The 25,798-nt window shown below is 36.2% G+C and overlaps 2 protein-coding genes across 3 annotated transcripts; both read right to left on the reverse strand.

The window, feature by feature from the left end:
- Positions 1–1,455: 1,455 nt before the first annotated feature.
- LOC141695839 (uncharacterized) lies at positions 1,456–1,881 on the reverse strand. The gene has a single exon (XM_074500050.1). The coding sequence runs from the start codon at positions 1,879–1,881 to the stop codon at positions 1,456–1,458; it is 426 nt and encodes a 141-aa protein (XP_074356151.1).
- A 12,130-nt stretch (positions 1,882–14,011) lies between these two features.
- On the reverse strand, positions 14,012–17,966 carry LOC141696628 (uncharacterized). 2 transcript variants are annotated; one of them, XM_074500744.1, is made up of 7 exons: positions 17,709–17,966; positions 17,459–17,530; positions 16,529–16,596; positions 15,795–15,933; positions 14,598–14,678; positions 14,369–14,476; positions 14,012–14,275 (listed from the first exon to the last, which is right to left on the reverse strand). In XM_074500744.1, the coding sequence occupies exons 1-7, from the start codon at positions 17,856–17,858 to the stop codon at positions 14,174–14,176; spliced, it is 720 nt and encodes a 239-aa protein (XP_074356845.1). In that variant the 5' UTR covers positions 17,859–17,966; the 3' UTR covers positions 14,012–14,173. The 2 variants fall into 2 exon arrangements, with proteins under 2 accessions (XP_074356845.1, XP_074356844.1); XM_074500743.1 differs by having other exon boundaries at positions 15,795–15,936; positions 17,709–17,965.
- Positions 17,967–25,798: the final 7,832 nt, after the last annotated feature.

The following is a 25,798-nucleotide window of genomic DNA, read 5'->3' on the forward strand; positions in this document are numbered from 1 at the left end:
AGGAAAATGTTGCTCACAATCAGATTGTGGCTGATCTCCGGGATATGCATGTTCAGGAGAATGTTGCTGTGAAGGCGATGCGGCAGGAAAATAGAAAGCTGAAGGATAACTTGGCTGCGAGGCCGACCCCAGATGAGGTCTTAGCCAGTTTCTGGGGCACCCCAACATATTTTGAGGAGTTTAATGAGAAGGAAATGGAAAAGAGTCAGATATGCTGGAGGGTTGCCTCTCGGTATCTTATTGAGGTACCTAAGGGTCAGATTGGAGGCTTCCTGGAATGCTACATTGAAGAAGAGACTCAGCTTGAGGAGGAAGCCAATGCTCTTGCGGTGGCGGACTCCAGTGTTGGTGCTTCAACTTCAGCTCCTCCCCTCCCCGAGCAGCCTCTAGCCCAGCAGCCCCCTCTGCCCCAGGAACAACCCAAACAGCCTCCTTCTCCTCTTCTCAGACCCCAAGTTGAAGAATGATTATATTTGGCCTTGATGGCCTGTAACTTTGATTTTCGTACTTTAAGCATTTCCTGAACTGAGCCTTTTGGCATGTTATTTTTGTGTGTAACTTTGATTTGCCCGGGGTTGGATTACCCCGGTATTTTTAATTTCATATTATGTTTCTTGGATTTTTAGTTTTCATTCTTATAGTTTTGGGTTAAAACTTTTGAAGTTAAGAAATTTCTTTAACACATGGGCTGTGTTTTAAAAGACCCTGGGTAAGGGTAAAAATTAAAATTGAGAAAATTTTCTATGTACACATGGGTTGTGCTTATTTGACCCCGGGTAGGGGTAAAAATTAAAATTGAGAAAATTTTCTAAGTACACATGGGTTGTGCTTATTTGACCCCCGATAGGGGTAAAAAATAAAATTGAGAAAATTTTCTAAGTACACATGGGCTGTCCTAACTTGACCCCGGTTAGGGGTAAAAATTAAAATTGAGAATTTCTAAGTACATATGGGCTGTGCTTATTAATTGTAAAAGTAAACATGCATTATGGTGTGCAAATAATAGATATGATCGGGTACAAGAGTGAATATTATACATAAAAAATTGTCTTTCATTGCAATAGAAACTTAATAGTGATTACATTTTGGGGCAATTAGATACGAATTTTAAATTTTTTATTTAGGCAATAGAAACAATACAACTCTGAAGTTCCTAGTTAATAGAGAGATGACTCTAGAATGTGCACCTTTTGCTTATTGATAGAATTTCCTTAGGCGGGCCCCGTGCCATATGTTTGGGAACTCAGTGTCATTCAAATAACTTAGTTTGTAGGTTCCCGGTCGCGATACTTCTTTGATTTTACATGGTCCTTCCCAGTTAACCTGTAGCTTGCCTTGGTTAGTTGGGCCAGAAGCTTCTGTGTCCCGGAGAACCAAATCTCCAGCTTCATACTCCCTGATTTTTTCCCTCTTCCCGAAGTAAAGTTTTGTCTTTTATTTGTATATCTCCATTTTCTATACTGCCCATACTCTTAATTCATCAAGTAGCTTTAGGTTCATCTTTAGGCCTTCAATGTTGGACACTTCATCAAAATGAATGACCCTGTATGATGGTGATCCTGTTTCGACTGACAGCCTAGCCTCCGAACCATAGGCTAATTTGAAAGGGGTTTCTCCGGTGCCTGTCCTGGGGGTGATTCTGTATGACCAAAAGACCTTCGGGAGCTCATCTGGCCAAGTCTTTTTGGACCCCTCTAGTCTTTTCTCGAGTTCCCGAAGTATGGTTCTGTTTGTCACCTTAACTTGTCCATTTCCTTGTGAATGTGCTACAAACGATCTTTTGTGTTTGATCTCAAGATCTTTGAGGTATGCTTCAAAATTTGAGTCCATGAACTGGAGTCCATTATCTGAGACCAATACTACCAGGATCCAAAATCTCATCATTATAGAGTCCATGAACTTTATGCAATCTTGTTGATTAATTGTGCATATTGCCTTTGTTTTGGCCTATTCGGTCATGTAATCAATGGCCACCAACACGTAGCGTAGGTCTCCTTTTTCCTGGGGAAATGGACCCTTGATATCAATGCCCATACGGAAAAAGAGATGGGGGAAAGAACTAATATAGAAAGGTTCGGGCTTTACTTTGGTACATTACAGAACATTTGACATCGGTTGCATTTCTTGACATATGCAACTGCATCTGCGTGAATTGTTGGCCAATAATATCCTTGTCTAATTATCTTGTAAGCCAAGGCCTTTGCTGCTACGTGATCTCCACAAATTCCTTTATGCACTTTACGGAGACAGTAATCGACTTCATCCGGATCCACACATTTTTGAGTTGGAGCTGAAAAAGTCTCCTATAGAACCGATCATCCTCGAGAACGAAATGAGCGAATTTGTGTTTCAAGTACCTGACCTTGTTCTTGTCTTCCAGGAGTGTTCCATGCTTCAAATAATGTATAAAAGGAGTCATCCAGTTCTCCGGGCTGCTGGCGCAGAAAATTTCAGTTTTTTCGGTGCTAGGGGCCTGGAGTTCTTCGAAATAGACCGAAGTGCTCAAATCTGAGGAATTTTGTACTAGCTTGGAGAGTTCATCTGCTTTTGCATTTTCTACTCTGTTAATTTGTAAGATGCTGGTATCCGCGATGGTTTCCAGGATACTCTTTACCATGGCTTGGTATTGTGCCAGCTTTTGATCTTTAACAATGTACTCTCCATTTGTCCGCTTGACCACGATCTGGGAATCACTATGGATGATTAACTTTTTCACTCCGATTAATTTTGCTAGTCAGAGATCGGAGAATAATGCTTCGTATTCGGCATGATTATTTATTGCTCTGAAAGTGAAGGTTATTGCATGCTGGATGATAGACCCTTCAGGACTAGTAAGAATAGGTCCATCCCCTAATCATTCAGCTGTTGTCGATCCATCTATATATAATGTCCACGAGTGTTTGCTGAGAGTTTCATCTTCAATGCTGGTTGGATTTGTAGTAATTGATGAAGATTCTGGAAGAGTGCATTCCATGACAAATTCAGCAAGTGTTTGAGCCTTTATTACAGTCCGAGGTACTTAATAGCCCAATCGATGAGCCTCCCGGATGTATCGGGTTTATGGATGATTTTTTGGAGAGGTTGATCGGTGACCACTTTATTCCTCGACCTTGGAAGTATTGCCTTAGCTTCCTGCTTGAGTGTACGAGGACCAATGCGAACTTTTCCAAGTTTGGATACCGAGTTTCAGCATCTTTGAGAACTTGGCTGACATAGTACACCGGGCTTTGGATTCCCTTTTCTTCCCGAATAAGTGTAGAAGAGATGACTTTCGGACTGACCTCTATATAGAGGGATGAAGGTTCTTCGGGTTTTTCCTTTGACAGAATTGGGGGTTCATCAGATATGGCTTAACTGCTTCGAATATTGAGTTGCACTTTGGGGTCCTATTTATCAGCATTTTATTTCGCGCCCCTTTGAGAAATTCGAAGAAGGGTATGCATCTATCGGCAAGTTTTAGGATAACCCTACAGAGTGCTGCAAGGTATCCAAATAGCTTCTGAATATCTTTCTGGGTTCAGGGAACCTTCATTTTCATTATTGCATTTATCTTTTTCGGGTTTGCTTCAATTCCTCTTTAGTTAATCAGGAAACCTAGAAACTTCCCGGAGGGGACCCCGAATGCACATTTTTTTGGGTTGAGTTTCATATTTTATTTCCTCAAGTTGTCAAAATATTCTTTCGAATCCTTGATGTGGTCCGGAATAGTTGTGGACTTGGAGATCATGTCATCGACATATGACTCCATATTTCTCGCAGATGTTTTTAAAGATTGTGTTCATTATTTTCTGGTAGGTGGCTCCGACGTTAATGAGTCCGAATGACATCATGATAAAGCATACACTGCTCGATGAGTTATAAAAGCCATCTTTGTAATGTCCTTGGGATCCATCTTGACCTGATTATACCTAAAAAGCGTCCATAAAGCTCAACATAACATGACCTGAAGTCGCATCAATCAGCTGATCGATGCTAGGGAGAAGATAGGAATCATTTGGGCATGCCGAATTCAGAATTGTGTAATCAACACACATCCTCCATCTTCCGTTTGGTTTTTTGACCAGTACCACGTTGGTCAGCCAATATGGGTACTTAATTTCACATATGATATCAGTATTGAGGAGTTTTTCCACTTCTTCATTGATTGTTTATTGACGTTCTGGGGTGAAATTTCTTCATTTCTGTTTGATCGGCCTTTGTCTGGGATCAACATCTAAGGTATGCATTGCCACTGATTCATCATCCCAGGCATGTGCTCCGGGCTCCAGGCAAATACATCAACATATTCTTTCAACAATTTGACGAGCTATTTCTCGAAGGTTGATTCCAAGCCTTTTCGAATTTTAACTTTCGGGTGGGGTTCCCGGGGTCAAATTTAATTTTTATTATCTGCGCGACTGGTTCGACCTTGGTCTTTTTTTTGGTTTTTTGAATCTGGGCATCTGTATTGGTTAAGCAGTATCCCAAATCCTCTATGATGTTCACATCCAACTTTGGTCTTTTACTTAGGTGCTTCCGGTGCTTCTTCCGGCTTTTCCTCTTGGGTAGTGATATGGCCTCCTTTCTATTTTCGGGCTCCATTTCTTCCATGACTAAGGCCTTCCTGTAGCACCTACCTGTAATTCTCTGTCTCCTTTGAGCTCTCCAATTCCTTTCGGGGTGGGAAATTTAAGCTTCAGGTGTATAGTCGATGGTATAGCCCAGAGCTTAGTGACTGTCGGCCTTCCCAAAATCATATTATAGGATGATGTTGCGCTTATCACATAAAACTTCAAGATGAGGGAAACTTGTTGGGGGGAGTTCCAAATGTGATAGGAAGGTAGATAACTCCTCAGATAGGTATCATCGAATTTTTGAATCCATAAAAAAGGTCTTCAAGGCAAAGATCCATGCGTAGGTGGCCCAACTTTATTCTATTAAGTGTGTGTTCAAAAATTATGTTTGCAGAAAAACCATTGTCAACTAGAATCCTTTTTACCTCGTTATTTGCAACATCAAGAGTTACCACCACCGCTTGGTTATGATTCGGATCCAGTCCTTTATAATTCGAATTGGAGAAGTAAATCGGCTCATCTTCCAAGAGTTGGATCATCATAACATCATTATCCATGTCCGGGCTTCGGGTCCAAAAATGATATTTACTACGTGCTTGCCGCCCTTCGGGGCTTTGTCTTTATCGTCGGGTTTTCTCTGTATATACTGGTTCATATTTCCCTTTTTAATTTGATCTTCAATGAACATCTACAAGGAGAAACAGTTTTCGGTTGTGTGATCATGATCTTCATGGTATCTGCAGTGTTTATCTTTCACCCTATTATGCGGAGGTACGAGTAAGGGTTTTGAAGGGTAGTAGAAAGGCTTTACTTTGACTTCTCTTAAGATATCGGCCCGGGGCCTGCTGAGAGGCATGCACTCGGGCTTCAACTTTGGATCTCTTTTGGATCTTGGTTTCCTATCATTCTTTTCAGATCCTGAATAGCCACACCGGGGTGGGGTTCCCTAAGAGTGTTGAATGTAGTTAGACTGTCTGTCGACCTTGAATTTTTTGTCTCTCCTGTATGATGAGGGTCTCCCCGGGGACTCATCATCATCATCATCATGGATTCTTCTATTCATCTTCATTAATTTGAGGAAGTCATTCTATTTTATGAATTTTGAGGCCAAGGCGTAGGCGGATGCAAGACTCTGGGGCTCTCTGTGAATTAAATCTTTGACATAACCTTCACATAATATCGGGTGCAAGTTTCTTTGAAAGATATTGGCTGCTTCCTTTCTTCCAGGTTGGAAAGTTGATTGACAGCTTTCTGGAATCTCTTGATGAATTTGGGGAGAGACTCTTTGCTTATTTTGTTGAATTATTTCCAAGTGGCACATCTATAACTCGTTCATACGATTAGCCCTGAACTGTTATGGGGTTATGTTCCCTAAGGGTTTGCAGAGGTTTCAGCATATTTGTGAGCTTCTTTTTCAATGATCAACTTTTCATCTTCTGGTTGGATAGGTTGACATGATGCACGGGTTATGGGGGTTCCCTTCTTCAATATCCTCCATTTCTCCATCCCTGGGCGGGGCAGTAGGAGTCGGAACTGGTCCGAAAATGGCAGCATTGCTTTTTCTCGTAGTCATTACTCTCAACAGCACGTAAGATTAGATCTAACTATGTGGTAATCACAGCTTTAACTAAGTATGTGCTCACGTAATACGACAAATATGGTTATACTAGATCTACTAATGACACATTAAAAGCATAAACGTTGAACAAAGTAGATCTGAAAAATCAAAACAGTAATTTTACGGGGTTAAGAGATTCTGGTCTCCTGGGTGGGGTAGCAAGACTGAAAATAACCAATAAGCGGAGGTTCGACCCCTCCTTCTAGCGCCAATGAGAACTCCAATCTTCCCTGGGGTCCTCTCCTTCTCTATCTGGACTCAACTTCCATTTATGCAGAAATGCTGGTATTTGAGGTTTAACTATTGGTTGGGTTCCTACAAAATAGAACCGAAGGGGGGTGGCGTCCCCACGGCTCCTCCGTTGTGAGAATAAGATAGGGTTTTGGAGAATAAGGGTAGGATAGAAATTATGCAAATATGAGTGTGGTGTATATGTGTATGTGTATAAGTGAATAGAATGATTAACACCCAAAATACCTTTTGGCCAGCCTTTTATAAGCTTAACATTAGGGTTTGTAACTTAAATCTGAGCCGTTGGAACGTGCTGGATTGTGGAACGCGTGAACGTCTGTGATGGGACTACATGTATCCGGATCCAGACCGTTGAAAGATTCCAGATCCGGATAATCTGGACGGTAGGGATGATATCACATGTTCGGGTGTCTTTCCCTTACTGCATTATGGGTCTTGGATCTTTTTATTGGATTTTTTCGGGGGCCTATACTAATATGGCCTATCAATATTAACATTCTCAACGTTCTAATGAAAATACACTTAGCAAAAATGGAAATACTTGCATTATTATACCGTGTCAAGATAAACATCAGCATATTATTTATACTATGAAACCGAAATATAAATCTTAATAGTAAAATAAAATCAATTTGTCTTAAATGAACCAAAACTTTATTAGATTGGTGATTTAGTAATGATAACTAACAATGTAACTATAAAATAAAAATATAAAAACACAATTTTTTTCAAAGAAATAGGTGACATAAATATTTTATTTTATTTTTTGGTCAATAATATATTTCTTGTACGCATTTTAAATTGAGTAATAAGAAAAAAAAGAACATTTTTAAATTTTCTTTTGCAATTTTAGAAATGAAATCTTAGGGGTAAGAAAAATCGAATTCTGAACCTAAAACAGTAATAATGGATAAATAATTTACCAAATAAACTATCTCATCACGATCAATAATACTTGATCTTTGAAATATACACATTACACTTATATTTTTAGTCATAATTTTTGAAATAAGTATTTTGTGGCCAAATCTAAAAAACTGATATATATATATAAGTAAAGTTATATGGAGTCCACCTTTTAATTGGAGTCCTCGGAGTCCTCGGAGTCCATTTATATTTTGCAAATAAAATATCTTCTAAAATTTGTTACCTTGCAAAACATATTTCACAAATATCATTACTTCAATAAAATCATGCAAATCTCATATATTTACAAGTACAATATATATGTTCTGCAACATGAACATTTATGTTCTGCAAACTAAGCATGTTTTGTATAATAATATATTTTGCAACGTTCAACTTGTAAAATCTATGCAATGTTCAAGATTTTCAATAAAATTATGATGTTTGTAGCATATTATTCTAAAAATAATACGTTTTACAATAATTTAAGCTATATTTTACTTGCAGCACATATATGGACTCCAAAGACTCCAATGACATAGGGGACTCCATAGAACCTAACTATATATATATATATATATATATATATACAGAGTCTTACTCCAATACAAACTAAATTAAAATACAAACTACAAACTCTACCCCACCCAATTTAAATATACTCTCCTACGCACAACTCCACCTAATTCCCTCCATTTTTAATTTAATTTTTCCCGTCAATTGGTGATTTTTTTAAAAATCTAACTTTATTGTATTTTTCTACATCCACCGACAATCGGTATGAATATCGTATTTGATATATTTCGACGATCAATCATTAATTATACCTACGAGAATCACTAAAGTCTGCTGGTTACTAGAATAGTACTGATTTCAGCTTACTGATTCAGGTAAGTTTAAATACTGATTTGTCGTCAAAATATAACAAATATTCTATGCAAATTGATGAGTGAGAGATGGAAAAAAATACGGTAAAATTATTTTTAAAAAATAGTTAACCGACTAACGGGAAAAGTCAAATTAAAAACGAAGGGAAAAATATATACATGCACATGGAGAAGGGAGAAAAAGATTAAACATGTGACTTTTATATAGTTTGTAGTTTGTATTCTAATATTATTTTGGATTTGGCCAATTGCATATATATATATATATATATATATATATATATATATATATATTACCCGGCCCATTTGAGCTGTGGACATGTGATTGAACTCCAAACAAATTGGTTACTGCTTGATTGGTTGTTTTAGTTTTTAGTTTTAGCTTTAGACCAAGACAAGTCAGTTACAGTTCAACTTGTTGCCCTACTTTTCTGTTTTCGCAAACCAACACAGGTTGCACAGTTTCAATCTTTTTCCGTCAGTTACGTTTTTTTTTTTAATTTTCTGTTAATATTTACTTTTTGGTTCTTGAATTTTTATTATTGCATATTTTCTTTAACTATCATATTTGTTTACCTGTTTCTTTACTCATTTAATTCCATTAAAATTGTTGTTACATAGCATGAGGTTTCATGTCCTTTTTTAGCATTTGATAATACTGTATTGTATGTTTTGGCACACTGTAATCTTGATTTGAGCTACTCCGCTGCTAGATACATGTGTTTAGGTCATCTTTAGAAACACGGGTCGGGTCAATGGGCTGGGGTTTGTGTTTCAGAGTGTATATAGTTGGCTCATGTTTATATATTGTTGAAATGGTAAATGTGTGCAGTTTATTATTTGTTGGGTTAAGGGGAAATGCCACGTATAGATCGTTACCACTTACAATGTTCGGTGGATGAATTATAGAAAATATTGAATTCATCGGACCTTGTGAACATAATTCTGTAGTATAGTGTAATGCTTGTAGAAATTGGGGATAAGTCAACATTTCACACTCTCTCTATCTATTAGACCGTGGAGTACTGTTTTTTTTTGGATAATAACTTTTAGTTTTTTATCTCAGCTTGTTCATTCGGGACCCGTTTTCCTGTAATTAGAAGGGGGAATGCTTCTTCTTTATGTTCCTTTCCACTGAGTATTGCATATGAGTCATAATCTACTTCACCTTTCCACTTAGTATTGCATATGGGTCGTAATCTACTTCACCTTGAGTGTTTTAATGCTCCTTTCCACTTGGTATTGCATATGGGTTGTAATCTACTTCAACTTAAGTGTTGAATCTTCTGTTGTTTTAACACAAGTTACGGTGCTTATGCAGATTTAGAAGATGGAGGTTCCACAGGTTAAAGCTACGTTTCACCTAGGCTCGGAAACTTATTCTGTTAATGCAAACAAGGGGATTCTTTCAGAGCAGTTAGTTACATTAAAGGAAGAAAGCATGAGAATACTGAAGGGATATATTACAAAACATAATGTTCCAATTGACGTCCCCGATGAGGTGGATGAAGTTTCAGAAGATGAAGAACTCTCTGAGAAGCCAAAACCAAAGAAACGAAAGTAGGACTTTCTAAATTGTTTGGCTTTTGAGTTTGATTCAAAAATATTGTGTAAGTTGCTTTAATCTCTTAATCTTGAAAATTGAAATGTTCCCTTATAATTAGAATATATGTATGTACTCCATTTGCTAATCAAACATGAATTGTACTTCATTGGATTAGTATATCGCGCTTATTTGGCAATTGCATGCAACAATTTACTTAGTGAATATGCATCTATCTGATGAATACATTTAATAGGGAAATCTTGTAGATATGTGATTTTCAACTTGAAGGGATAATTGTAATAGGCAAATAAAAGGTTCTCGCACAGCCTTTTCTGAAAGTGTGTGGTCTTCTGTATTGAATAGTCCTGACCTTTTTTTAAATTTTTTCTGTTTCCCTAGGTTTCCTAGAGGAAGCGAATGTCCAATAAAGACAGCTAAAATTCTCTCTGCTTTCAAAACTCTAAATATAAATAAATCAAGATAATTCAGTTGGTGGTTCCCGGAGGAATACTTATTGTATTTGTACAAAAAATAAAAGATGGACATGACTAATAAAGCTCTTCTATATTAATTTGATTTAGATTGGGAGATAAAGTAAAATGAAGATCTTTTATGCCAATAAGCCTTTCAAGACTGAAACTTCAAACTGGTCTCCTTTGCTATTGATTTAGACTTTGGACATAAATCTCGTACACTTTATTTACTGCAAGTTCAATTCACAACTGGATACACCAAGTTCATAGGGTGAGTCTTATATTGTCCTCGCATTGGCATGTGAACTATGAAGTAAACATGCATGATTACACAAAAGAAGTTAAAAAGAGTTGTAAAAGTCACTTATCTAAAAATACCAGTATTTTAATTTACTTTTAAAAAATTATACACAAGTAATATGAAACTCTAAAAATTGATTATGCATGATTGACTTGTATATAAATGGAATTTGTGTATATAATGTCCGTTAGCTTTCTTGGGTTCAGTGAGTATGGTAAGTGATAATGCATTCCAGTTTGTACTAACTTTCTTATTTCTGGATCACTTTCTGTGTGCTTGTTCAATTCATAATTGGCAACTACATCATAAAATAATATTAAGAAAAAAATATTAATAGTAAGGTAGAACATTAAAAACTCCTTGTTTCCTTGATCATACAGTCATTTTTTACAACCTTTTTACCAATCCCACTTACTTTAACACTTCCTTCATGTTTAGAAATAATAAAACAAGCTATAATCTGTAACACTAGATCATATTCTGCAAACCTGAGACTTTCTTCCTAGAAAAGTTTTTTCACTGTTTGGGCCACCAAGTTTTTTGATATCTCCATATAAGATTGGCGTATTCTTAGTCTTACTACTAGTTTTTTGTTAAGATTATCATTGTTTTAGGACCAACAGTATTAGCTTCTGATCAGAAGTTTCTGGCTGACGAGTTTATCATGTTTTCCTCTGCCGTTGGAAATTTGGGTATTAATACCTGTTGGAAAAATCCAATCATAGATCCAAGTTTGATTCTTGGATTAGCTTACATATGATGAGAGCGTATAGAGGGAGTTTATCCTTGTCTAGGCCTTGAATTAAAGATCTCGAGCTCGTGGTTTATCTATCCAGTCAATCATACTGCAAATGTCTGGAATAATTGAGTCACAACCTTGCTTAGTTCGCAAAACGGTGCATTATCTGTTTGTATGACAATCTTAAGGAACATTGATGTACCTTAGTTTTAGTCCACCCTAAGCTCTTGCTATATCAGTTCCATCTAGGCATTTAATGGTTCTATATTTAGTGGTAGAACTCTTTGGTGTGGGTATTCTTAGACACTCACTTCTTGCCCTTTAGCTTAGGTTCATGATAAAGGTCCTTAAACACAAGAACACTTTGTAACAGAGCCATGTAGAGGTCCAGCCATAGCTACACTTCATTCCGACTGAATAAAACAAATCCGTAAATATGCCTCAGTAGGAGGTACTGCAGTAGTAATGCGGATTATAGTGTTTAGGCGATTTAAGGTGTATTTTACTCACACCACTTGATGCCAAATGAGAGTCATAATCATACAATAAAAGTATTTGATATTGTGCATGTTTGGCAGGAAGTTATTTCACCTTATATGGGCTAAATGCCCATTTAATACTGGAGCCTACTGTTTGGCAAATAACTATATGAAGTTCATCTAGCTCATTTCTAATGCTAAATGTGAAAGTCAGGAATCTTAACATTTCTCTTTTTTCATTTTGCTTTCATAGACATTCTTCTCCTTCAGCCCATTCTTTTATCATGTATAAATTTTGTATGCGCGTTTATATGTCGTATTTTCCCATCTAACTCATTTTTGTTACATTTACTTCATCTTATATTATATTTACATAATTTTAGGATTAATTTTTTAAAATGTGTTGACCGTAATTGTTACATTTACTTCGTCTTATATTTTATTTACATAATTTTTGGATTTATAAATTGAAATGTGTTGACCGTAATTTGCTTATAACATACATATTATAGCCCCAATTTAATTATTAAATTATTTTGACTTTGTTATGTTGTATTATTTATTTTGACTTTATTATGTTGCTCATATTATGTGAATATTGTTATTTTCATATTTAGTAATTTTATTTAAATATTCATGTTTTAAATTTTATCTTTTGAATTTTATATTCATGTATTAATGATATTAATATAAATAATAAATGTTCAATTTTTAAAATAAAATTATAATTTATAAGTTATGATTTACCAAACACATTAGCAACTTATAAGTAAAATTATCCAAACACCTAAATAACTTTTAAGTTACGATATTCGTATCACTTATATGACACTTTTCGACTTTAAGTCATAAGTTATTTTTTTTAAGAAACCCCAAACGGACCCATTATAATCATAAAATCATGCTTCTATATATGCAAAGGGACTACAACATCGTTATCTATTTGAGCATTTGATAAATGTGTTATACATGTAACACATCATTATCATGCACAAGAATCTATATGCATCAAAATTTAATGATTTTGTCCGAATTTGATAGATGTGTTATGCGCTTGCCGGAATTTCAAATAAATTAGCAGATGTATTGTGTTTTTGTTGTCACAAATATTTTACATGTTTTTTGACTGTTAAGCTGGACCAACTTTTTGAGACACTATTCTGATCAACATCCCTGCCTCCTAATGTGCTAGATTTCTTAATAAGCCCTTGATAATGTCATGCGTCTATCCTGCAGGAAAGTCCAGTTATTTGCAGTAGGAGCTTATCTAAATTGCATAACTATCCAATCTTAAGAGCTTATAATTCCGAAATCAAAACATAAACTTTCTAGTTCTAGAATTTATATGACTTGAACTTTAAAGGCAGCATGTGGCGTTTTAAGAGCAAGTCCAGTTTGTTATAAATCAGAAGTACATCATCCTTAACTTTGAGTTGAGAACGTTAACACGTCTATAACATTGTCTTGCGGAGCTCTCAACTTGAAGTTGCAAACACCCGTTTTTTCTTGCTGTTGGATTTACTAGTTAACAGTCTGAATTTTTCGGTTTATGTAGACAGATATACAACAATGTGCGAAGAAAGAAACCAGGTTAATTTTAGCTTCTGGAGGGGGGAAGGGGGAGGTGGGAGGAGGGGGAGGGAGGAACAACATAACATGTAATTGAGTGCTTGTCAAGAGAGAATGACAAGCCTCAACAAATCAGCCTCAGATTGAGGTGACACAAAGGTTAAGTTGTGACTTGTGAACAATGTAGATGAAAAACAACCATTTTTTCTCCACCAAATTGATTCTTTTGACAGTTAACAAACTATATTTGCTTGTGCCAGGTTTTGTGATGGGTGTACTACTCGTTGTATGAAAGTTGATACAGTGGAAAATGACATTCATTTCTATATTAGCATATAACAGCTTTGTGTAATTGAAGCCTACAACTTGATAAAATATCAAGTCAATATGTGTCTATCAACTTGTTTGTTTTCATGCTCGACAGGTAATTGCCTTGTGGAACACAACAAGTTAGATCAACTTAATCAACTAGATCCATAATCGGAGACCCACTTGAAAAGGCTACTGCTTTGTACAATCTTATCTTTGATTTTTCATTAACAATAGTTGAATTTAATAACAAGTAGGCACTTAAATGTAATGAAATCTTAATTTCTTTGTGACAAATAGACACTTAAGTTGTTTACCAATTTGAATAGTTGAGTGACCAAGTGCACACATATTTTTGCTTTGATTGCCAATGAGGTAATTTCTAGAAAAACAACCTTTTCTTTTGCATTCTGTATATTTTAATTATGATAAGAATAAAAAATTACTTTTGTTATTTCCCCCTATCCCCCATTAGGGATCATGCTCTACATCTATAAAGTAACAATTTACAAATATAATTAACTTGAAATGAAATTCATATTCATAAGGAATGTATATCAACTCTATGTTCAAGGTGGTGCTGTTGCTCCTCATCCTGGTCATCTTGTTCGCTTTCCGAACTCGAGGATTCATCTTCCAGACCCTAAAAAGTTATAAGAATGCGTCAAGATTAGTTTACGCTGTGTATAAAAAGATAACAAATTAATTAATTTGGGCAAAAGACGGTAGAACTAACCTCGTACTGATGTCTGGTACTACGCTTGAAACTGTTATGGATTGACTGTACTATTCGGATCATTACATACATTGGAACTACTATTCCACTTGTTTTTGCAATGAGCAACTGCAATGATAACCAATGAACACAAACATAAGTAAAGATCATGATGTAATTATGCTTGGACTAATTTTGAAGTTAGTCTGAAGCACTAATAATAAAAGTAACAACAAAGTTTGGTGCTTACAGTAAGGAGTGTAAATGGGTAATCCTCTTTTTCACCAGTGAGCAGTGTTAGAAGATGTCTCATCAGCAGAAGCATTGTAAACTGCACATTCGATAAAATTAAGGGATTAGTAGAGTTTAATTAAGGTCTCAAATTTAATTAAAATAGTTTTATATAGATTTTTTAATAGCTAAGCACAATTATATATATTCACTTGTGACATGAGCCTGCTATACAAAGATGCAGTCTTTAAACTGTTGCGTTTCCGAAAGAGGCCGAGTTTGAACTCGTAATCTGCTGATATATTAAGTAGACACCTAACTAATCATAACAATATGACTCCCGGGCCAAAGAAGAGTCTAAATTTTTGCACTCAGACACCTTAATTTCAATAAAGAGACTGTTTACTAATAATAGCGACACATATGACAGTTGCGTCAAGCACCATCTTAGCATAATCTGAACACTGCCTTTCGCCCTGGACTAAATTATGGTGAGCTGATAATGGGGTTACATTGCGGTTTGGCTCCTTTTTGCTTTGAATTTAGGTACTACAAATGAACATGAATGTCTTTGCACAAACGTATACATGAGAGTGGTCTAGGGACCCTTTTAATACATTATCATCTTTAGAAGCTAAATGAATGATTTGTCCATTTAGGGGCACTGAGCATTATCTAATTATGAATTTTTAGTGTGTTCAGCTGGATGCCACACCATACATTATATATCAGCCATATATTAAAAATTGTGTTTCTGACATCATTAAGACTTTCCAGTGATATTAAACTCTTTTATGTCCACATTACTGGTACATATACAAATGGTATCCTCCACCCCCAGGTTGGGCGGTTATATCGGACACGACCCGAATCCGACTCGATTCATAACCCGATTTACTGAAAGAAAACCCGAAGATGAACTGAACATGAGCTGCACAACTTGAAAGTGACTCGAAATGACCCGTTATTAAGAATATAATTTATTTTCACTTAAAAGTTTGTTTTCATTTAATTTTGAGTAATTTTAACTTAATCCAAAATTGACTCGTTTACCGACATCAACACGACCCGAAACCCAAAATTGCCACCCAGGCATAAAGCACTTTTGTTAATGTCTATCAACTTAAAAATTTCCAATATTTCACCTTATGGGGTTGTAAAGATTCAATAACTGAGAAAGCTTTCCAAAATATATCGAGGAAATAGATAGACTTACGATGAGAGCAATCACTCTGAAGTAATTCCAACGTGTATCGTCCGATGAGCTTTCACTTTCGATCAGCTCTTCTTCGTCACCCATGGCTTCCAATTCCGGATCTTCTCGCCCTCTCTCCCTTCTTGGAACTTCTAAACTTCTTCTGAATTTAAATCAACGTCACTTGTCAGATTGTCGTCATCTAAATTTTTTTTACTTATCTGTGTATTTTATACATTTAAAGTCGACTGACAAATGCTTTAAAAAGAGTACTGAAGGACGGACATAGCCAGTAAATTAAAAGTTAATGTCATAAAAAATTAAGATAATTAATCGATTTTAAATTACTTTTCGAAGTTTATAGTCTCTCAATATTACTTTTTGGGGACGAGATTCAAGTGTAGAACATTTGAGTACAACCCAGGAATTTCAAAACCTGGTGACGACCTTATTAAGATGACAGCTACATCCTGCACCTGGTGCCCGGTTGTAGAGTTTCTTATTTGACTTGGTAACATTCAGAAACATTTCTGGCAACTACGCGGCACATTTCTTTGAATTTTATTATATTAAACCCAAATAATCGAGATTTTCCTCAAACAGGATATCCTAGTAGCCATGAATTCTGGGTCCAACACATAACTTATTAAACAAGCATTATATTTCACTACAAAAATGACATGAATAGTATGTATGTGGTGCATGTTTTAGAGAGATCGTTTCCGTGAAAACAGAATAATGAAAGTTCATAATACCTTATGGTAACACCTGCATCCAACAGTCCAACTTTCTTGATAGGGGCAGTGTACCCAGGTTCAAAATTCTGTAAAACAAAAACGTCATTTTCCTTAAATTAAATAGATCATCAATTTCCACGTTACACAAATTGAAAATCAATATAAATCTGTATGAACAGAAAATGATGAATGTTAAAAATTAAAATAATGCAGTTGACGTAACTTAAAATCATTGTCCGTGGATAAGAAGAATAACAGCATGGTATGGTCCTTCTCTTTCAATAAAAATCACAAAGTAGCTTACCTTCATTATTTATCTTTATTTCATTTTCAAGACAACGAAAGGCAATATCATCCTCTCTTCACCTTTTCTATAATAGCAAGGTTAGGCTATAACAAGTTGTAAACAAAGAGTCAAACACTTATAATGTGTCCTTCTCGTAACACCTTAAAATTTCGACCCATCCATCATATTAATAACATTTACGACACTTTTTTTTCTCGAAAAAATTTATTACACTCTCGTCTCATTGGATCGTTAAAATTATTTAAATTCTCTTTTACATAATTTGAGTAATGTTAACAATCTAATGAAACGGAGAAAATAGCGTATAAGAAACTAACTGCATTAAAATTTTGAATTCTTTTCGTGACCCCTAATATCTTAATATGAGTCATCAACAAGTCTTGTTGATCAAATTTAAAAGATGAAGTATGAGGTAAATTTTGAAAAATCTTATGCATAAAACACAAGATAACACACAGTGGGCGTGGAACTCAAAGAAGGAGAAGAAGTAAATAGGGCAAATTGTCTGTTTTATTATATATTTGCCAATGAGCTAAACTCCAAGGTTCAGATAGAGAAAACCCAGAACATCCAAAACATACGAAACTGAATTACTTTACAACAACTAAAAACAAAAATTATATACAATAAAATATGCAAACCTGTAAGCAAATTTCGCAAGTTGTATTTCCCTTTTCATCACACCATCTCTGTATGCAATCTCTATGGGCATACTGTAAAAAGAGGAGAAATGATCAAGAGTTCAAGACAGCTGTAAATATTTTTTAAAATGATCAACATGTATGATTATAAAACAAAAACCACAAGTGTCGGAGAGAGAGAGGGAGAGAGGGAGGGAGAGAGGGAGGGAGAGAGAGAGAGAGAGAGAGAGAGAGAGAGAGAGAGGCAAACCTTGACAGAACCAGAACAAGAACAGGGAGCTTCCAAGCTCTTGAAGCTCTCAAATTCAATCTCATGGCAGATTCTACAAAAGGGAATTCCAGAAGCTATTTCTGATTCTAATTCATCAAAATATAAAATAACTTGTTTTTTCTCTCCCATATATATTTATAAAAATGAATATATTTCTGTGCTCTGTTTTCAAATTTTGTTCCCTCCCCTAACACTTCTCTCTGTTTTGGCTTTGTTAGTTTGGTTTTGGTTTGCTTTTTCTTGGGAGTTATAGGACTTTAAACAAAAGCAAGCTAATATTCTGGCATACCAAAACTACCCTTTTCATTATAGTTCTTATATTTTTAATTCTATTTTTTTTATTTAGATAATTTTTAAAAAAAGAGATGATTGTTTTATCCACTTCCTGACGTGGTGTGCATGTCTCTTTCTTTTTAGTTTTGTTTGACCTGATCATGTTTCATACGGCAATCACACGTGGTAAATTAGAAATGGTTTGTCGAAAAGTGAACCTTTTTTAAGGATAGAATCAGAATGCAACTGCCAAATGGTTAAATTCTTACGATAAACACTTTCGGTCGACCGAGAAATATACTGGCTTCTCTCCAATCTCTTTTTGGTTCATTCTTAGTTATTTTCTTTTGGTTTCTTATCTACCAGAGGAATAAAAAAACTTGCACAATCTACCATAACACCCAATCCAAGTTGCTAATTCGCCGTACGCGCATACCCACTTGTGATCCAATTTGATTCATCATAAATATTTTATAATTTAAAAAATATATTTAATTTATTACGAAATATTTTAATATAAATTATAAATAATTAATAATAAAAAACCGTACAAAACAAATGGCTCAATTGATTTTTAAATCAACATGTTTAACTTATCGTAAATTTTTCTTTATAAAATGAGGTATTAAATGATATTTTTAAGATGTCGATGCTCATACTATCAGCAAACTTATAACTTGTACTCCCTCTATACCTTAATACATTACCCATATTGTGAATGACACAGGTTTTAAGAAACAATCAATGAGTGGTAATTAAAAAATGCAAGTGGTTTAAACAATTGTTTTACATGAAAAATTTCAAAAAATAGTGGGAAACATTAACAAATATTCCCGCCTAATTATGAAAGCAACCAATCAGATTGCAGCATTACATATACACAGATTACAATCAAAATTTACAAGTATAAATTGGAAAAGAAACATCAGATTGCATCATTGCTTTACTCCCCTCTGTTCAGAAATGAGTTATACTTTCCCTTTTGATTTGAATGAACCAGCGGAAGAAGACACAGAAGAACTGGAAAATCATCATCACAGAAGGAGGGCAAAGCTCAACTGTGATTCAATGATGCAAGTAGTAATGTGGCTTCTGAACAATCAGACAGAGGGGAAACTAAAGCATGGTGCAGTTCAAGAAGTGGCAAATCTGTTCAATGTATTAAGGAGAACAATCAGCACAATATGGAGCACTGCAAGGAGGCAAAAGGCAGCAAGTGAGCCATACAACATGTCAACAAAGGGTCATAACTCAGGGTGAAAAAGAATACAGGTGCAACCTAATGCAATAACTGAGATAAACATGGGGGACAGAGCATGCATAAGAGACTTGGCAGTACAACTGAAAGTTTCTTCAACTATAGCAAACAGAATGATAAAGAGGGGACTCATTAAACCTCACACAAACCCTTTACATCTTGCTTTGAAAGAGGCAAATCTATTTCAAAGGGTTGAATGAGTTCTAAATTTGCTAATGGGAGACACACCAACAACAAAGAGATAATATTATCCCATGTTCAACTTCATACACATTGATGAGAAGTGGTTTTATCTAAGCAAAAAATCACAAAGGGTTTACCTGGAAAGAAATGAAAAAGGCAAATACAGGGCAGCCAAGTCAAGCAAATTCATACCTAAAGTTATGTTCACAACAGCTGTAGCAAGACCAAGATATAATGCATAAAATGAGTGTACCTTTGATGGGAAGATAGGCATCTTCCCATTCACTTACCAAGAACCAGCCAAGAGGGCATCCAAATACAGAGCAAAGGGGACAATTATCACCAAGATAGTTGAATCAGTGGGGAAAAAGGAAACAAGGAACATGTTAATCAATGATATTATACTAGCAATCATGCAGAAATGGCCAGCAAGTGAAGGTCATAAAACTATTTACATACAACAAGACAATGCAAGGACACACATATGCCAAGAAGACCCACAGTGGCAACAAGTTTATCAACACGGGGACTTTACATTCATTCTGGTGCAACAACCTCCAAACAGTCAAGATTTAAATATTCTGGACTTTGGGTTTTTTTAGAAGCATTCAGTCTTTAATGCACAAGAAAATGCCAAAAGATGTCGATGATATGTTGGATGCAGTACATCAAGCATTCTATGAACTAGATGCAAGGACACTAGAAAATGTATGGTTATCATATCAATATGTCATGAATGAAGTGCTGAAAGTAAAAGGCTCGAATGATTACCTTGTGCCTCATGTTAACAAGAAAAAATTAGCAGCTGAGGGTAAGCTACCAGTGCAAGTCACTGCACCAATGTGGGCTGTTCACGAGGCATGGAATCATATACATGTCCCCAAGCATCATCGACAACCTCCACGACCACTAAGCACACACAAGCCGCCATTAATTTGGTTGCTCATGGCACATTAGGGCAGTAATTTGTCTCATCAATAAGAACTATCATCATCAATCACATACACTAAATCACAACACCAACTAATTACAACAAATAGAGGGATGAACATTGGAGTATACCACAACACCAAGTAATTACAATCACAGATAGTTTAACAATCAAATACATAAATAATCAAATATACAAAGTCATTATAACATCACACCACCAATTCCTTACAATCAAATATACCAAGTCATTATAACATCACAACACCAATTCCTTACAATCGAATACACTCAAATAATCACAGGGCATCATCCGATTACACTAAACCAACAATCGAATAAACAACAATCGAATAAACTAAAACAACAATCGAATACACAACAATCGAATAAAAGTACACTAAATCAACAATCGAAGCCAATAAGGACATAAACAATCAAATAAACAGGGATTCATTACAATCGATTTAACCGAATAAATCAAATAAATAACACTAAACCACAGCCCCAATTCCTTATAATCGAATACACTCAAATTATCACAGGGCATCATTCGAATACACTAAAATAAAAATTGAATAAACAGCAATCGAATAAACTAAAACAACAATTGAATAAACAACAATCAATTTAAGAGAATAAATCAAAGAAATAACAACAGTCGAAGTAAAACGATTCCTTACAACATCGAATAAACAATTAGGACCGAGAACATGCATCTTCTGAATCGGCCTCAACATCCAAGTCGTCGCTCGAAGGATCCGGAGCAACCACTAGATCTGAAGAAAAAGGGGATGGAGGAGCATCGTTTTGATCCAAGGGGACTTCAATCTCACTTGCATGCAACGCCGATTTAGGGTTTTTATATGATTTCACCACCGTCTCATCTGATTTCGCCACCGATTCCTCAAAACTATTTGGACCATATCTCAATCGAATATCTTCTCGACTGTAACTGTGTTCCCCATAACATAAATCATTTTTTATCACAGTGATTGGGATTGGAGCACTCGTACATATTTGTAGATTCATCATCGGAATCGGAAAACCCGTAATGAACACTCATATTTATGAAGAAGAGAAATTAGGGTTTTGATGGCGGCAAAGAGAAGGGAGAGAAAAGAGAAGAATAAGAGTCGGTGGTGAGAGAATGGGTATAGATAAGTAAGTGGGGGAAATAAAATAGAATATTTAGATAGGATTTTTTGTTTTTTTTAATGTAATGTTTTTTTACTTTTATGTTAAAAGTAGAAAGTGAGAAAAGTAATTTGATTTACCTAAAAAGGAAAGTGGGGAAATTTTTTAGGGACGGAGGGAGTAATGTTATCTGCTAGGTAGTTGTTAGCACTAGCGGCCTAATAGACAAACGAAGCCTCCCTCCGGTTATCAGGACCAACAGGCAGGAGCCCATCATCCTACAATCGACCGATCGTTGACCAACGGCAAACCACAAGTGGAATGCTCTCTGATTTCACTCTCAAATGTTCATCCTATTTCCTAGTGTAACGAACGAACATTTATGAGAGAGATTTGATTATATATATAGTCTTGGAAGTAAGAATAAAATATCACAATATATTATACTTTCTTGTATTCTCAAACCCACCTACTTCCAGATTAACTGATTCTGACACCGGAGGTAAATTGGGGGGACAATCCCTCGCATTCTCTTCCTTTTCGGGTCAAGCCGAAGGGCGTTCTAATCAGGCTGAAGGACAATCTAGCTTCCGCAGAAATATAGGCTTAATATTCGCCGCTGTCTCGGGGAATGTAAGGATCAATATGAGTTGCTGAGACCATGACAAACACCAATGATAAAACACCACCTGGATTTACTGATCCCTCCAGAGGATAGCCATCCAAACAGTCGTTGGCTAATATCGACATGGTGATTAAGTTAACTCCTGAAGAGGAAGCCTTGCTGATCTAGATAAGTGCAGAAAAATTAGTCATAGAAAAAAGCAAGGAGAAGCAGGCGGAACAAGCAGAAAAAGAGGCCCAAGCTAGGGTAAAGTGAAGAGAAGCCGATGCACTCCGACTGAAGGCCTACGCCACCAAGGTAAGAGAGACTTCCAGAGCCTGTGAATCCTTTTAATTAAGTCTAATAGGCAGGGAGAATAATGGTCGGGAGGATGCCCTCTCAAGGCTAGCTTCAGAGGACACTCAGAGCCTAACCGGTTCTATTTATCTGACCGAAGTTAAGACGCCATCCATCGAACGAAAGTAATGCTTGGAAATTCATCGAGGTATAAATTGGTTGACTGTTATCCAAGCCGATCTGGAAAAGAGCACTTTACTCCTTGACCGAAGGAGGCCCAAAAAGATTAAATACTGGGCGGTAAGCTACATAGTCACTAGGGGAAATCTGTACAGGAGATCGGCCACTGAACCCCTCCTAGGGTGCCTGGACACTAGGGTACCTGTCACGTGACTCCCCGAAGGCATGCTTATAGGCATGCTTTTTGCCAAAAGGCATGCCCAAATGGCATGCCATTTATCAATTAAATATAATAAAATTTAAAACATAATTGTTATACTAATATACAGTGAACTTGAATATAAAATTAAAGTTAATTGATAGTAACAACCGAATACCATCATAATACTCATTTATATTAGCAACTTTTTAGATATTTAAATATATGTAAATATTTTAGAATTATATTTATTATTTCTGGATATTTCTAGTATTAAAATAATTATTAAAAATATTAAAAAATAGTAAAAAGGCATGCCAAATCATGAAAAGGCATGACTGGCTAATTGGTGTCATGGCATGCCCAGTGGACACCGAAGAACAAAATCTGGCCTTAGAAGTGATTCATGAGGGAATATGCGGTAAACATCTTGCTGGTTAGGAATTATCCTTTAAAATCATTCGACAAGGATTCTTTTGGCCGACTTTGAGAACAGATGCAAGTGAGTATGCCAAGAAATGTAAACAGTGCCAGCTGTTCACAACAATCCTGAAGCAACCCCTGAAAGAGATGGCTTCGGTTCTAAACCCGGTTTTATTCGCCATGTGGGCTGTCGACATAGTGGGCATTCTCCCCACCAGCACGAAACAGGAAAATTACTGCATCATCTCCATTAATTACATGACTAAGTGGGTAGAAGCCCGGCCATTGTCAACAATAATTGAAGAAACCGCCAAAAAAATCATGCTAGAGCAAATAATTCTGAGATTTGGGATTCTGAAGGTGTGTATTGTATAACGGAACCTAGTTTGCGGGCAACAAGTTAATAAAAATTCTTCATCACTTCGGGGTCCAACATAAGTTTAGTTCAGTCACATATCTCCAAGAAAATGGGGCGGTCGAAGCCGCTAACAAGATTATTTTCTTAGGCATCAAAAAAAGGTCGGGCGAAGAAAAAGGGAAATGGGTGGAAAAACTTTTCTAGGTCTTGTGGGCTTATCGAACGACCCCTAGATCTTCCATCGGTGAGACACCCTTCAAATTAGCTTATGGAACAGATGCATTTATGCTCGTAAAAGTGGACCGAGATTCCTATCGAACGGAGGTCTACAACGTGAAAAACAATGACTTCGACCGGAAGGCCAATATAGACCTCTTGGAAAAAGAAAGAGAGGCATCCCACCAAAAAAACCTCAAGTACTTACTACAAGCTTCCCAACATTATAATTTGGGCATCATAAAAAATCATTCTATGTTGGCGATCAGGTAAGGGAGTTGGCCGCCTCCATGCTAACGAAATAAGGAAAACTCCAGCCGAACTGGGAAGGACCTTACAAAGTTATAGAGGTTGTTCGGCCAGGAACTAACAAACTGGAAACTTTGTTAGGAGACATGATCAAAAATACGTGGCATGCTAGCTGACTTCAAAAATTCTACCAGTAAGGAATTTTTTTATATTTTCTTCCAGCAAAGTACTTTTATTTCTGAAACATGTGAAATGTGTAACCATGTTTGATTGTCTAAAAAATATGTCCTTCGCACATATCACCTAATTACCTAAGAGTAAATAGGACGAACGAATGTTTATCTAGGGGCTATCCAAAGAAAATAAGTCCTTCGTTCGCATACGTTGTGTCAAATTGCCAATATTTTACAAGTATAAATTAAACGATTCAAACAGATGTTTATCTAGGGGCTATCCGAAAAGGATAACGTCCTTCACCCTCATACAAAAATTATCTATATATAACTTCAAATGCCTAGTTGGCTACCCAAAGAAGATAAGTCTATCATCCTCTCATAAAATATCAAATACAAAAGATAATTGAACACCTATCTAGGGCCTACCCAAAGAAGATAGCTCATTTATTCGCCACAATCCTTTATAACAGGACAAAACACTTTTATAGGGGCTACGTGAAGAAGAGAGCTCATTCGTCCTTACATCTTTTTACTTTTGCTGTTATTTGTCAAGTGTTTAAGGCAGAAGACATATTTCCGAAAAGATAGCCTTAGTCCCTTCAATACTTGGGGAAAACTTGGAGGAAAGAAAATTTGCTAAGGCAGACTGAAAGCCAAAGATGTAATATAGAAGGGAAATTTCTGAGGTAAAAAACTAACAAAAAATGCGATATATTGAAACATTCGCTAAATTTCTAAGGTAAAAACAAACTAGAATGCAATACGAATTAGAAAATTTCTAAAGCTAAATAAAAAAACTGAAGATGCGATAAGAAAATGTGTCAAAAAACTTAACAAAAGCAAAGTCGTAGATTACAACCCGAAGGCATAACCAGTCAGACCCGAAGGCAAAGGTCTGAGCCTGAAGGCAAGATACTGATAAATAAAATGATTATTATAAGTCAAAATTAAGGACTGAAGCTAATTGTATGACAGCTCTTTGTTCTCAACGAAAGAGACTATGAGGGGCGCTTCTCCTCCAATTCGGCCGATTGGATCCCGAGGCTTTCGTCAAGAAGCTGTTTGTAATCCCAGCCAAGTCCATGAGCTTTCTAGAGCACATAATCAGCACCGAACTGGAAGCAACTCTCTTCGGTAAGTTCTAGTTTCTTTGCCATCTATCGAAGCTATTTACTAGACTTCTTCAGATGAGTGTTTCTCTAATCAATGTGCTATTTCGATCGCTCTAGGTTTTTCTCCAGCTTTTTTTGCGATAAACACTCCGACATGCCGGTTCAGGGTCTCGTTCTCCAGTTGAGTCTTCCTCAGCTCCTACTTGACGGTGGTTTCCCTTCGGCCGAGCTCTTCGACCTTAGCCATTCGAGCATGCGTATCCAGCACCTTATCGGTGATAACAGCAGCCCAAGGAGTAGCCAAAAAAAGAAACTATGGCAAATTTAGGGACAATACTGAATAAAAAAAGATAAAATGAAAATATGAAAAGAACTAAAAATACCAAGGAAATAATAGAAATTATTTTTTTATAGGCCTCCATCGATGTAGTCGAAGCATGTACTGGAAGATCTTTCGGCAACTAGAGACCCCGA

The sequence above is a fragment of the Apium graveolens genome, chromosome 11, assembly GCF_009905375.1.
Source record: "Apium graveolens cultivar Ventura chromosome 11, ASM990537v1, whole genome shotgun sequence".
NCBI lineage: Eukaryota > Viridiplantae > Streptophyta > Magnoliopsida > Apiales > Apiaceae > Apium > Apium graveolens.